Raw genomic sequence first — 13,943 nt, 5'->3', positions numbered from 1 at the left:
TGCAAAATTGTTCACAATATTCCCTTATGCTGCCTTTACTATCTATAGAATCTGTAGGGATGTCATCTTCTTCATTGCTAATACTGGTAATTTGTGTTTTTTTTTCCTTTCAGTCTGGCTAGAGGTTTATTAATTTTACTGATCTTTTCAAAGAAAAGCTTTTGGTTTCATTAGTTTTCTTTATTGTTGGCTATGACTTGCCTAAAGGCAAGTCTGCTTCAAATAAATTTAGCTGTACTGTATTATGCAGAACTGGGAATGATAGGCATCTCAGGCTATAAATTAATTCTATGTGAGCATTTCCCCAAATATGCTGATGAACAGAGTTTTAGGCCTCTTTCAATCATCATCTGGATTCTGTTGTTCAAAACAATTTTGTATTTATCTTGATAAAGAGAAAAAATATATACAGATTTAAAATATTAGGACTAAGCTGTTTGAGGTATTTTTGGTTTTATTTTTCATTAAGTACTAAAACCTGCCAATTTCACTTATTTATAAGAAGAGAATATGAAATGGAATCTGGAGAAATATGAATTTATAGGGTTTTACTTTTTGCCCATATGCCATTAAGTACTTTGTAAAATTTAAAGACTCATAAAAATAAGCTATGACTCAAATCCCAGGAAAAGTCAACATTTTGGGAATAAAATATAATACGTTAAAATTGGATTTTATTTCAGGAATTACAAATATTAAGCTACAAGAGAACCTGTATTTAATGGTATCAACATTTTAAAAATTATGAGTATACTAGACACACCCTAGAAAAAACAGGTAGCTAATACTAGTTTTTGTTATTTCACAGATTAAGATTTAACAAACATTAACTGTATACCTTCTGTGCCAATCATTTCACATAAGATTTTTAATCCTTCTGAGATATATATATATAAACATATATAAAGAAACTTAAGTACAAAGAGGTTAAATAATTTGTTAAAGATCAAAAATTAGTAAATGAGACTAATATGCAAACTCAAACGTACTTTATGGGCTCAAACATTAAAAACTTTTAACGTGCAATTGCTTTGTTATAAAACAGCTTAGAGTATGCCAGTTTTGCCAGTTTTGAGTTGACTGGGAAGCAGGCAGACACTAGAAACTCTTGAATATACCATGAATCCATTAAATGCAGTTATTTTGCCAATACTCATGGATACATTTTAGAGTAACTGACCTATGTGAGGGGGCAGCTTAGCTGCTCAAATATGTACTCAAGGGAAAGCTCACATCTCTGAAAGGCAAATAGCTTTTCTCTTTGGAATAGGACCTAGCATAGTGCTGGCATGTGATAACTGTGAGGAGAATCCTATCATAAAGTCAGACAGAGTGAGTCAATTTACAAACTGAATAAACTTCAAAGGCAAAGTTATAACTGTTACTTGTTTTTCTCCAAGTAGGAAATAATGAGAAAGTCCTAAGATGCACTCGAAGATTTAATCTAATGCTGGAATAAAGGAGATGCTTTCCGACATGCCATGTTTTCAAATTCATACTTTACGTATTTTTCCCCCTTACTTTTAGAAAGAAATTTTAGGTAATTAAAACAAATTTTTTGGATGTGTTTTCCTTCTAAGTTTGGTTCAACTATTTTAAGAAAAGGAAGCATCCTGTAATGATATCATCAGAGCTAAGCCAATTTCTTTTAGAAGCAACAAAAAAATCTGCCAGATGTTGCTATTATGAAACAGTGATCCAGCATTTATAATTCATCTGACACCTGGATATACTGGCGTAAACAATGGCTTTTTATATGATGAGGCAGTTCTAATTTAAGATCAGTGCTTCATCTGTTTTCTTTGTAACTCTATTAGCACTAATGGGCAAGTCTAAGCATACGGCCTTTTGGCATCCAGTGTGTTACAAACGGTTAATAACCAGTGGACACATTCCACCTGGGAAAGTTTCGCTTGCTGCTGCATAATTTTGCACTTATTTTTTAAAATGTTCTTGGGCCTGGCTCTGTTTTGTGCTCCTGAGAGACTGAGGATAGCACTAATTCGAACTGTCTGGCAAAGGAGAGTCATGTAGAGCGTTAGTGTTCACTTGAAAGGTATTCCAAGAAGGCATTTTCTAATGCCTAAAACCAGTATGTAAGAGATGAGGAAACACTACCATATAATTAAGTCAGCAAGAATCAAAAGCACTATCTGTTAACTACAGTCCCCTGTTTTTGAATGAATATATAATCCCTTTCAGCACAAAATAATCTACTTCACCAAAACTATCACAGCCAAACATTCTTTAAATACTGCAATTAATGTCATATACTCACTTTGCCATGACTTGCCTGCACTCAGGTAATTATGTTAGGGTACTAAGTTGAGGGTTCAGACAAATTTTTAAAAATTTATATTTTAATTGTTTTTTTTTTAAAACATGGTACAACCAGATTTGAAATCATACTAAAGGGTCTTTGGATCCTGTGAAGCACTCACCTGCAAGTAATTGAGCTTTCATTAAGTCAACTTTTGTTTTCAATTTCAGAACTGACTGGTTTATACAGAATATTTGCATTTTAACTCTTGTGTAAAATAAGAAAGTTCCAAAAATTAAACATATGCCCCATGTTACTTTATCTAACTTAACAATACACAGTTTGAGCATCTGCTGTAATGAATTCTAAAGGTAACAGATGTAATTCATACTTCATTTTCGTTTATGTTGAGTTGGTTTGGTTACCCCACGAAAGAGGTACTTGTAGAACACAAGTTACTTTCCAACATGCTTCCGTTCAACTCATCCCACCCCAACAATAAAATACAAGCATTACATTTCAAGTAATTATTATAATACTTCAGACACAATGATATTCCCATCTGTGAGGACAGTGTGTCTTATATGAGAATACTCCATGACTCTGCTTGTGAGTGGATTCTTTTGCTGACGCGAATATTTAGGTATGCAGAGCTCTGCAAGGTGAATGTGGGTGTTTAACACCTTTAATAGTGTGTTTAACTGAAGCCAAGTTCAGCCACACAGACACATCCCCTAGCAACTCTCCCTCAAGTAAAGAAAAGGGATTTTTAAAAGGTACAAAGTCGAAAAGGAGGTGGGGAGAAAGGGAGCAGGAGACAGGAGAAGATCAAGAAAATTCTGAAAGATGGAAAATTTAAGAATAGCAGAAAATGACAGAAGATAAGAAGCTATACCAGAATGCCTGTAGGATGAAAATGATTTGAAAAGTAAGAGTTTGCTCTGTAAACCCAAAAAGTCTCAGAAGCCCAAGTGCTATAAAGGGGTAAGTGTTACCCTCTTTATGGGGTTGCTCAGTCGTGTTGGACTCTTTGCTACCCCATGGATTGTAGCTCACGAGGCTCCTTTTTCCACGGAATTCTTCAGGCAAGAATACTGGAGAGGGTTGTCATTCCCTTCTCCAGGAGATCTTCCTGATCCAGGGACTGAACCCGGGTCTCCTGCATTGCAGGCAGATTCTTACTGTCTGAGCCACCAGGAAAGCCCATAAAGGGGTGAAATGGGGGCTAAAAATAAGAACAGTTGTAAGTCTAGAGAGGCAGTGCCAAGACTTCCAGGGTCCTTTCCTATCCCATGAAGTCATGTGACTACCTTCTTGCAGGCAAGAGACTAGAGGTTTGTTGTCTTGAAAAACCAAACTTGGTAAGTTCTGGACTTGGGGACACCTGTACACAAGTATATTAATGATGAGACTGACAATGTATGGAAAAAGTAAAAACCTGCATACTTCACTGGGATTTCCCTGGGCCTATTTCCTGCCGAACTTCCAGAAAGCAGGCAGCCAGCTTTATAAGATTGCTCTGGGTATGACACTGGCAAGTTTTTCTTGAGAGAAACTAGAGAGCAGTTGTTGTCTTTTTTTAGAACTCCAGTTTACTGACAGGTTGGAGTTACTATTTAAAATATTTTTTTTTCAGGTTCATTGAAGTACACTTTAAATATAGTAAAATTTTCCTATTTTAAGCATACAGGTTGACTCGTTTTGGTCACACGTTTGTGTAATTGTGGTGGTGTAACCGCCACCACGATGAGGATGCAGAATAGTTCCCTCACCTCTGAAGCTTGCTCATGCCCTTTGGGAGCTGACTCCCTGCCCTGACCGCCGGTTCCAGGCGACCACCGATCTATTTTTCAACCACTATTTTGCCTTTTGTAGGATATCCTCTAAGCATAAGAGTGTGTAGTCTGTAGTCTTTTTAACCTATTTTTCTCCCTGGTTTTAATGAGAAATAGTTGGTACACATCACTGTAAAGGTTTAAGGCACAGAGCGTGGTTGTCTGACTTACATACATCATGAAATGATCACCACAATGTATTTAGCTCACATCTACCATCTCATACAGAGAAAATAAGAAGAAAACCAAATTCTCCTTGTGATGAGATTTCTCTTTTTTCATGGACCATGCTTTTGACACGTCCATGTTGTATTATTTCATTCCCTTTGCTTGCTGATTAATATTCCACTGTAAGCATATACCAGACTCAGTTCATCTGTTCACCAGCTGATGGATAATGGTTTTTCATGATACCCTTTTATAGTCATACCTATTCTCTTCTCCCCACTATCTCCACACCCTCACAATCAATAATTAATCTCTATAATTTTGTCATTTTTGAAAATGTTATGCTAACGGAATCATAGTGTGTGACCATTTGAGACTGCTTACTCAACATCATGCTCTTGAGATCCATTCATATTGTTGCCTGTTATCAGCAGCTCACCCCTTTTTATTGCTGAGCAGTATTCTGTGGTGTGGATGTACCACAGTCTGTTTAGCCATTTACCTATTTTAAGACATTTCGTCCCCTCTCCCCTGCAATTTCTGGCTATTATAAATAAAACTTCTATAACGATACTTTCATATTTGAGCTGAGTTTCCTATAAAAAGCATGTGTTAGGTCATGTTATGTTTAGACTGTCTCCATTTAATGCAATTATTGATGTGTTAAGGCTGAAGTCTGTCACTTTACGTTTTGTCTTCAGTTCTATATTTTTTTTCCCTTTGTCTATTTTCCTGCCTTATATGGATTACTTGAACATTTTTTAGAATTCCATTTTGACTTATCTATAGTGTTTTTGAGAGTATATCCTTATATAGCTTTTGTAGTGGTTGTTCTAGATATTACACTACATATATTGTTATGGGCAACCGGTGTTGGCATTTTACCAGCTTCAGTGAAGTGTAGAAACCTTACTTGCCTTCACATCCCTTTGTGCTCCTCCATTTCCAGTTGTCTTAACTATTTCCTCTACCTATATTGGGAACATCAAATAGTGTTATAATTTTTGCTTCAAGAATAACTTAGGGAACTCAAGAGAAAAGTATATTGTGTTTCAGTTCAGTTCAGTCACTCAGTCGTGTCCGACTCTTTGCGACCCCATGAATCGCAGCACGCCAGGCCTCCCTGTCCATCACCAACCCCCAGAGTTCACTCAGACTCACATCCATTGAGTCAGTGATGCTATCCAGCCATCTCATCCTCTGTCGTCCCCTTCTCCTCCTGCCCCCAATCCCTCCCAGCATCAGAGTCTTTTCCAGTGAGTCAACTCTTCGCATGAGGTGGCCAAAGCACTGGAGTTTCAGCTTCAGCATCATCCCCTCCAAAGAAATCCCAGGGCTGATCTTCAAAATGGACTGGTTGGATCTCCTTGAAGTCCAAGGGACTCTCAAGAGTCTTCTCCAACACCACAGTTCAAAAGCATCAATTCTTTACCCACATTTTACTTTCTGTTGTTCTTTTTTTCCTTCCTGATATCCCAAGATTCCTTCTTTTATCATTTATTTTCTACTTGAAAAATTTCCTTTAGCAATTTAGGTCAAGGATCCATTTCAGGCAAATTTCTGTGAATGATGTAAGAATTCGGGGTTCATAGTTTTCTATACAGATATCCAGTTATTCCATTACCATTTGTTGAAATGTTTCCTTTCCCCATGTCTAAGTTTACAATTATGCTTTGGTGGTGGGGGTAGGGGAGAGCTGTCTTTAGAGTCTTAATCCCTTATTGTGGAAGCAGAAGTTAAATTTACTTATTTTATTTTTAAATATTTATTTGGCTGCATTGGGTCTTAGTTGTGGCATGTGGGATCTAGTTCCCCAACCAGGGATAGAACCCAGGCCCCCTGCATTGTGAATGCAGAGTTTTAGCCACTGGGCCACCAGGGAAGTCCCTAAACTTACTTATTTTAAACTTTATTTCATGCTGTGAAATCTGAGGATGTCACTTCAGCATGTTGGAAAAAAGGAACCATTACAAACTTTCATTTTAGCTGAAAAAAATTAATTTTAGGATAAAAATGTGAAAACAAAAATATGGATATTTTCAAATGCCTATGGATAATATCTTAAAGAAGCTTATAAACAAACGGCCTATTCTCAGTGTAATTCTTATGTAAGAAAAGCTTGATGGGGGAATGCCCTGGTGGCTCAGTGGTTAGGACTCTGCACTGTCAGTGCTGAGGGCCTGGGTTCACCCCTGGTCAGGGGACTAAGATTCCTGCAAGCTGTGTAGTGTGGCCAAAAAAAAAAAAAAACAACCCCCCAAAACTTGACATGGGTTCAGTTTAATTCTTATTTAAAAAAGTCTGCATGAGTGACTTTACCTGCCACTCCTCTCGTTGAAGTATATTTTTAAAAAATATCCTTTTCCATTACGTTTTATCCTGGGAGACTGAATATAGTTTCCTGTGCTATATACGATAGGACTTTGTCATTTATTCATTCTAAATGTCATAGTTTGCACTGACCAATTCCAAACTCTCAATCTACCCTTCTTCCTCCCCACACCTTCCTTGCAACCGTAAGTTTTATTTCTATGACTGAGTCTATTTCTGTCTTGTAGATAAGCTCATTTGTGCCGTATTTCAGATTTCACACATAAGTGACACCACATGGTACCTGTCTTTCTCTTGCTGACATGCTTAGTATAATAATCTCTAGTTGCATCCATGTTGCTGTAAATGGCATTATTTCATTCTTTTTTATGGCTAAGTAGTATTTCATTGTATGTTATGTACCACATCTTTCAGATCAGATCAGTCGCTCAGTCGTGTCCGACTCTTTGCGACCCCATGAATCACAGCACGCCAGGCCTCCCTGTCCATCACCAACTCCTATCCATTCACATTTAGGTTGTTTCCATGTCCTGGCTATTGTGGATTGTGCTGCTATGAATTTAGGGGTGCATGTATCTTCTTGAATTATAGTTTTGCCCAGGTATATGCCCAGGAGTGGGATTACTGATCATATGCTAATTCTGGTTTTAGGTTTCTGATGAACTTCCACATTGTTTCCACAGTGGCTGCACCAACTTGCACTTCCACCAACAGTGCAGGAAAGTCCCCTTTTCTCCACACCCTCGCCACCATTTGTCATTTGGGGACTTTAATGGTGGCTGGTGTGACGGGTGAAGGTGGTTATCTCATTTCAGTTTTGATTTGCATTTCTCTAATGATTAGCAATGTTGAGCATCTTTTCATGTGCCTACTGGCCATCTGTATATCTTCTTTGAAGAAATATGTCTATTAAGGTCTTCTGCCCATTTTTCCATTGGGCTGTTTATTTTTGTTGTTGAGTCATATGAGCTGTTTGTATATTGTGGAGATTAAACCCTGTTGTTCACATCATTTGCAAATATTTTCTCCCATTCAGTAGGTTGCCCTCCCCCCTGCCTTTTTTTTTTTTTTTTTTATGGTTTCCTTTGCTGTGCAAAAGCTTGTAAGTTTGATTAGGTCGCATTTGTTTATTTTTATTTCTATTGACTTGAGAGACTGACCTAAGAAAACAACAGTACAGTTTATGTCAGAGAATGTTTTGTCAATGCTCTCTTCTAGGATTTTTATGGTGTTATGGTTAAATCTTTAAGCCATTTTGAGTTTATTTTTGTGTATGGTATAAGGGTGTGTTCTAACTCCACTGATTTACATGCAGCGTGCTTCCTTTGTCAAAGATTAACTGACGGTAGGTAGGTGTGTGGATTTATTCCTGGGCTCTCTATTCTATTCCATTGATCTATATGTCTGTTTTTGTACCAATATCACAATTTTGATTAATGTAGCTTTGTAGTATTATCTGAAATCTGGGACAGTTAGGCTTCCTACTTTGTCTTTTTCCCCTCAGAATTACTTTGGCAATTCTAGATCTTTTATGATTCCACACAAATTTTAGGATTACTTATTCTAGTTCTGTGAAAAATGTCATGGGTAATTTGATAGGGATTGTATTACTTTTGTAGATTGCTTTGAGTAGTACTGCCATTTAAACAATATTAATTCTTCCAATTCAAGAGCACAGGATATCTTTCTATTTCTGTGAAGCCTCTTTAAATTTCCTTTATTAATATTTTACAGTTCTCAGTGTATAAGTCTTTCATCTCCTTTGTCTGGTTAATTCCTAGTATTTTTTTTTTTTTGAGGGGGTGCAGTTTAAAAAATTATTTTTTACACTACCTTTCTGATATTTATTGTTAGTGTAAAGAAATACAACCAATTTCTGAATGTTAGTCTTGTATCCTGCTACTTTGCTGAATTTATTAGATCTAGTAGTTTTTGTATGGTGTCTGTAGTGTTTTCTATACATAGTACCACATCATCTGCATATAGTGACAATTTTACCTGTTCCTTTCAATTTGGATACCTTTTATTTTTCTTGTGTGATTGCTGTGGCTAGGACTTCCAATACTACGTTGAATAAGAGTGTGAGTGGGCATCCTTGTTCCAGATTTTAGCTTTTCACTGTTGAGTATTATATTGGCTATGGGTTTGTCATAAATAGCTTTTATTATGTTGCGATATGTCCACTGTAACTCACTTCAGTAAAAGTTTTTATCATGAATGGATGTTGAATTTTGCCAAATGGTTTCTCTGCATCTACTGAGATGATCATGTGGTTTTTGATTGTCTTTGTAATGTTATGCGTCACACTGATTTGCATATGTTGAACCATTTTTGTAAGCTTGGGATGAATCTCAAATGAAGAAGGTGTATCATCTTTTTTTCTCTGTGTTGTTGGATCTAGTTTGCTAACATTTGTTGAGAATTTCTACATCTATATTCACCAAAGATATTGGCCTGTAATTTTCTTTTTTAGTGGTATCAGGGTAACTAATGGTGGCTTCATATAATGTCTTTGGGACTGTTCCCTCCTCTTCAAACTTTTGTAAGAGTTTCAGAAGAAATCAGTATAAGTTTTTTGTATATTTGGTAGAATTCATCTGTGAAGCCATCTTGTCCTAGACTTTTGTATGTAGGGAGTTGTTTTTTTGTTTTTTTTTTTAATTACAGGTTCTTTCACTTCTAGTGACCATTCTGTTCAAATTATCTATTTCTTCTTGATTCAATTTTGGTGAGTTTTATGCTTCTAGAGGGCTTCCCTGGTGGGTCTATGGTAAAGAATACAGGAGACACAGGTTTGATCCCTAGGTCAAAAAGATCTCCTGGAGAAGGAAGTGGCAACCCACTTCAGTATTCTTGCCTGGGAAACCCCATGGACAGGGGAGCCTGGTGGGCTACAGTCCATGGGGTTGCAAAATGAGTCAGACAAGGCTTAGTGACTAAAAACAACAACAATGTTTCTAGAAGTTGTTCATTTTTTTCTTAGTTTGTCAAATTTGTTGGCATATAATCGTTCATAGTATTCGCTTATGGTCTTTGTATTTCTGTGGTATCAGCTGAGATTTCTCCTTTTTCATTTCTTATTTTGGTTTTTTTTGAGGGGTTTTCTCTCTTTTTGGTGAGCCAGGCCAGAAGTTTGTCGATTTTGTTTACCCTTTCAAAGAACCAGCACTTGGTTTTATTGATTTTTTTTCTATTGTGCTTTTTTAATCCCTACATGTTCTTTAAGTGTGAACACCACATTATGAAGACTGTGACTTTAATTGTTAAAGATACACATTTTTATATGCCAAAGACATTAAAAGACAGTCAGTTGCTTCATCTAGTATTCAAGTGAATAAACAGTGATATTATTTCAATGCAGGGGTAAAACTGATTGAAAGTACTTACTGAGACAACACAGACATCCAGTAAGGAGCCTTAAAAACCTTTCAAGTGATTTTTGACAGTATTATATTCAAGTTGGTTGTGAGTAATTCTTTATGACACAGAGCCACTGAAAGTTTCTGTCTGCTTTAAAGATTTTTGTAAAAGAGGATAACAGTATCATATCTGAGCATTCAGAAGATTTTACTAGCAATTGTACTTAGGATATCTGAGATGGTCCTGATGAAGGGTAACGAGGGCCTGAATAAGGCTGAACCAGGTGGTCATTCCAATTTTCATGTATTCATTCGTTGTACTTATGTACTGAGGGTGTACTACACTCCAGAGACTGAAATTATAATTAGATATTAGGAATATGAAGACTAATATGATACAGACCCTGCTCCCAAGAATTCTCAGTAGAAGGCAATATGCATTTATTAATAGATGGATGCTAGTGTATAGATGCTATCAAGGAAGTCTGTAGATGGTTTGTTAGAATACAAAAGAAGAGGCCTCGAAAAGGTTCAAGGATTACCTAGAAAGAATCATGAAATGTAGTGCTGAGAACAGTGCCTGGCATAATAGTAAGTGGTCAAGAAGTATTAGCAATGACTGCAAGGGGGTGGGAGGCAGACAGGGAGGCAGGAAACAGCCTGGTGCACTCGGTTAGCATAGTAAGTGTGAGTTAAGTGTTTCATGAAGAACGTGTATGCCTTCACCTGTCCAGAAGTGAGAAGAGATGCCTGCACATCTCTTGGTCTCAGTTAAGTTTTCTGTTTCACAGACGATGGGCTTCACACTTCTCCTTCATCTATTTGCTGAAAGGAATCCAAATCAAAAGGCTAATATTCCAACAGGAAGCAAATAGATCATTTGCTACAAAGAGTTTAAAAGCATAAGCTCAACCTTGCGGCCAGCTTCTCCAGATGCTGCTCAAATCAATTAAAATTATTCAGTAGGTCTTTGAAAAGCTGTGGAGCAATCAAAAACACAACCTCCAGTGTGTGTGTATGCTGGGAATGGCATCCAGGTGGAGGTGGTGTACAAGTCACTGCTAATGTGTATGGAGTTTGTTTATCGGGTGATAAAACAATCTGAAATTGCTTGTGGTAGTTGTACAAGTCTATGAACATACTAAAAACTACTGAATTATACACTTTAAATAAATTTTTAAAAATATAAAGTGAATTGATAAAGCTGGTGAAGTGATTAATAGAATACAAATCAAAACACAACCATACATAAGATGACCTAGTTCCAAAACTGGTTCCTAAAAATATTTTTACTTTTCCTTTCAATACATACTTGAGGCCAAGGTATTTCAATTTCAAAGAGGTTCACCATTTTGACAAATATGTGTGACATGTCAGAACCCATTCACTGTTGATGAAACACAGCTGAAAGCACGAACCTTGTTCTTCCCAGGCCAATTTAGCCACTGGCGCCAACACCTTCAACCTGCAAACTCAGTGCCATCCAGTTCTCAAGTCTAATCCTGAGACGAAGGTAGGAGGGAGCCGAACATGCACATCTCCCTGTTCCACTGGATTTGACTGCATTACATACCTTTGTTTCTGTCTGGCTCTTTGATTAGTGATGATTATGTCACCCAGTGGAACTCAGCCATTGTTTTCAACCCCAGAGGCTTGCCTGGTCAGGCCCGAATTCTTTCTCAAGGGTTAGGCTCTACCTCTCCTAAATTCTCAGGCACGAGGTAGGGTTTTCCCCAACTGGGAAGATCACGTGTAGGATTTCAAGCCCCACCATCATCTAGAGATTTTTGCTATTCTACACTAGACCAGATCTTCTTAGAGAATAAGCCCAAGTTTGTTCCTCTTCTTGGTAGGTGGTAATTTAGAGTGCTGATCCCTTCACTTGGGGCTTCCCTGGTGGCTCAGTGGTAAAGAACCCACCTGCCATGCAGGAGATGTGGGTTTGATCCCCAGGTTGGGAAATCCCTGGAGAAGAAATTGGCAACCCACTCCAGTATTCTTGCCTGGGAAATCCCACGGATGGAGGAGCCTGGAAGGCTATCGTCCATGGGGTTGCAAAAGAGTAGGACATGACTTAGTGACTAAACAAGAATAACCCCTTCACTTGGGATCAAGCTCAACAACCAGCTCAGCTGTCTTAATTTCAGAAACCAACTAGTTTGAACTTCCCTGGCAGTTCAGTGATTAAGAATTCGCCTGCCAATGAACAGGACGTGGGTTTGATCCCTGGTCTGGGAAGATTCCACATGCTTCAGGGTAATGAAGCCTGTGTGCTGCAGCTACTGAGGCCCTAGCACTCTAGAACACAGGCTTGCAACACGAGAAGCCACTGCAATGAGAAGGCTGCTCGCCGTAACTAGAGAATAGCCCCTGCTTGTTGCAACCAGAGAAAGCCTGTGCAGCAATGAAAACCCAGCGCAGCCATAAATAAATAAATAAAAACTAAAAAAGAAGAAACCAACTAGTTCTTTTTCTCTTCCATTTCCAGAAATCTACCGCTGAGATTTCTTCAGGTCTATGGCTGAGTCCATCAGAGTTGTGACATAAAGATGCCTGGCACAGCAATGCAGTACTCAATAAATGCTACTTCTGTTCTTTCTTTCGTATCTAGTTGATTTAAACTTGCTCTACTTACCTGGTGTACACAATCTAAGAACTGTAGGAAGACCGGAGTGAAACCACTGCCCTGACAGCTGAGGGTCAAGCTGCTCCGCTGACTGAATTTATGACCAAAAGAGAGCCACTCTTTTTCGACCAGCATCCGGAAGCCTTCAAGCGTCCTATAAAAGGGATCACTGAGTAACTGAACCAGGGAGGTCACCTAGGGCACAAGCAGGTTGGATACTTCATTACTTTCAGTCCCGAAAAGTTCCTATTGCTAAGACAAAGCACTTCATTTTGATGACCGCTTACTCTACAAGCAAAGTATCTGGATGGCAAATTTGTTCACTAACCTGTCCAGGACAACTAACTGTATTAATTCTACAAGCTTTCCATTAAAAAGTAAGACTCAAATTCATTTTGGTTACATTTTTCTACAGAGAATTAAGAATTTAATCCTTGTCTGGCCAGTTTGCTGACTGTGGCTTTCTCCTAGGTTAATCAACAAGGTGAGAGGCTCAATTCAAACCTACACCTTCTGGGAGATGTAGACTAACGTTTTCCTGTGGATCATACTCATACTTTGGCATGAGTAAAGAAGGGGCTAACAGAACCAGAGAAAGAACTGACAAAATGCAAGAAAGATGGTCTGTGAACTACACGGCTGGTCACGCTTGCATGGTACCTCTGAGGTGATGCTCTGTGGAGCCTGATGACCTGAGTCAGCGTGCTCAGGCTATGGAGGGCCTAGGAACTCCTGGCACAGAGCTTTTTGATGAATACCAGGCGGTGTTTAACAGAGTACCTTCTCTGCCCATAAACACATTAGTCATTATACAAAAGATTCACCTGCAGAATTTTAAAATAATTCAATTGAAATAGAAATATACAACCATCAGAAAATATGGTTTAATAATTTACTTGTGCAGTGATGTCCCAGCCTTCTTCCAAACACACCAAAACTGAGGAACCATTCTCAAGTACTTCTGAAACAACCACAGCCAGCTGCAGTATCCTATGAAGCTAAGAAAAAGGAACAGAGGCCACATTTAGACCAAGTGCTTTCTGAGCACCAAGGACAGACACACCTGCCATCAACCATAGACAATCAAACAAGTTAGGGATAAAATACTTCAACAACAAAGAACCATATAAATTTTAAACAATTAAAACTCTTCATCAAAATTAAGATTAAACAATGACACAATTTAAAATAATGTGTTCAAGGGATACATAATGAAATAAATTGAGCTCCTAAGATTCCCCTCAAAGCCGAAGAGCTATTATAATTCTATGGAGTGGCAAAGACAGGTTTTAAGTGGCCCTTGCAATACAGTTATTGGATTTAAAATTTCTTATTATATGATGTAGTATGTTTTATCTCAGAGG

The 13,943-nt window shown here is 38.0% G+C and overlaps 1 protein-coding gene and 1 long non-coding RNA gene across 3 annotated transcripts in view; one reads left to right on the top strand and one right to left on the bottom strand.

Annotated features, from left to right (window-relative positions):
• Nucleotides 1-12,552, top strand: part of LOC104974249 (uncharacterized) — a 50,625-nt gene extending 38,073 nt beyond the window's left edge. Inside the window, exon 2 of the long non-coding RNA XR_001501930.3 lies at nucleotides 12,442-12,552. This is a non-coding gene — a long non-coding RNA (uncharacterized lncRNA). The remainder of the gene's footprint in view (nucleotides 1-12,441) is intronic.
• SBF2 (SET binding factor 2) overlaps nucleotides 1-13,943 on the bottom strand; it is a 498,121-nt gene that overhangs the window by 21,144 nt on the left and 463,034 nt on the right. For both annotated transcript variants that reach the window (XM_005215931.5, NM_001103237.3), the window contains 2 exons: nucleotides 13,476-13,577; nucleotides 12,589-12,774 (listed from right to left, as the gene is read on the bottom strand). In XM_005215931.5, the coding sequence (XP_005215988.1) occupies nucleotides 12,589-12,774; nucleotides 13,476-13,577 (288 nt within the window). The remainder of the gene's footprint in view (nucleotides 1-12,588; nucleotides 12,775-13,475; nucleotides 13,578-13,943) is intronic.

The sequence above is a fragment of the Bos taurus genome, chromosome 15 (genome assembly GCF_002263795.3).
Source record: "Bos taurus isolate L1 Dominette 01449 registration number 42190680 breed Hereford chromosome 15, ARS-UCD2.0, whole genome shotgun sequence".
Classification (NCBI taxonomy): Eukaryota; Metazoa; Chordata; class Mammalia; order Artiodactyla; family Bovidae; genus Bos; species Bos taurus.
This window is presented reverse-complemented; position numbering and strand designations above follow the sequence as displayed.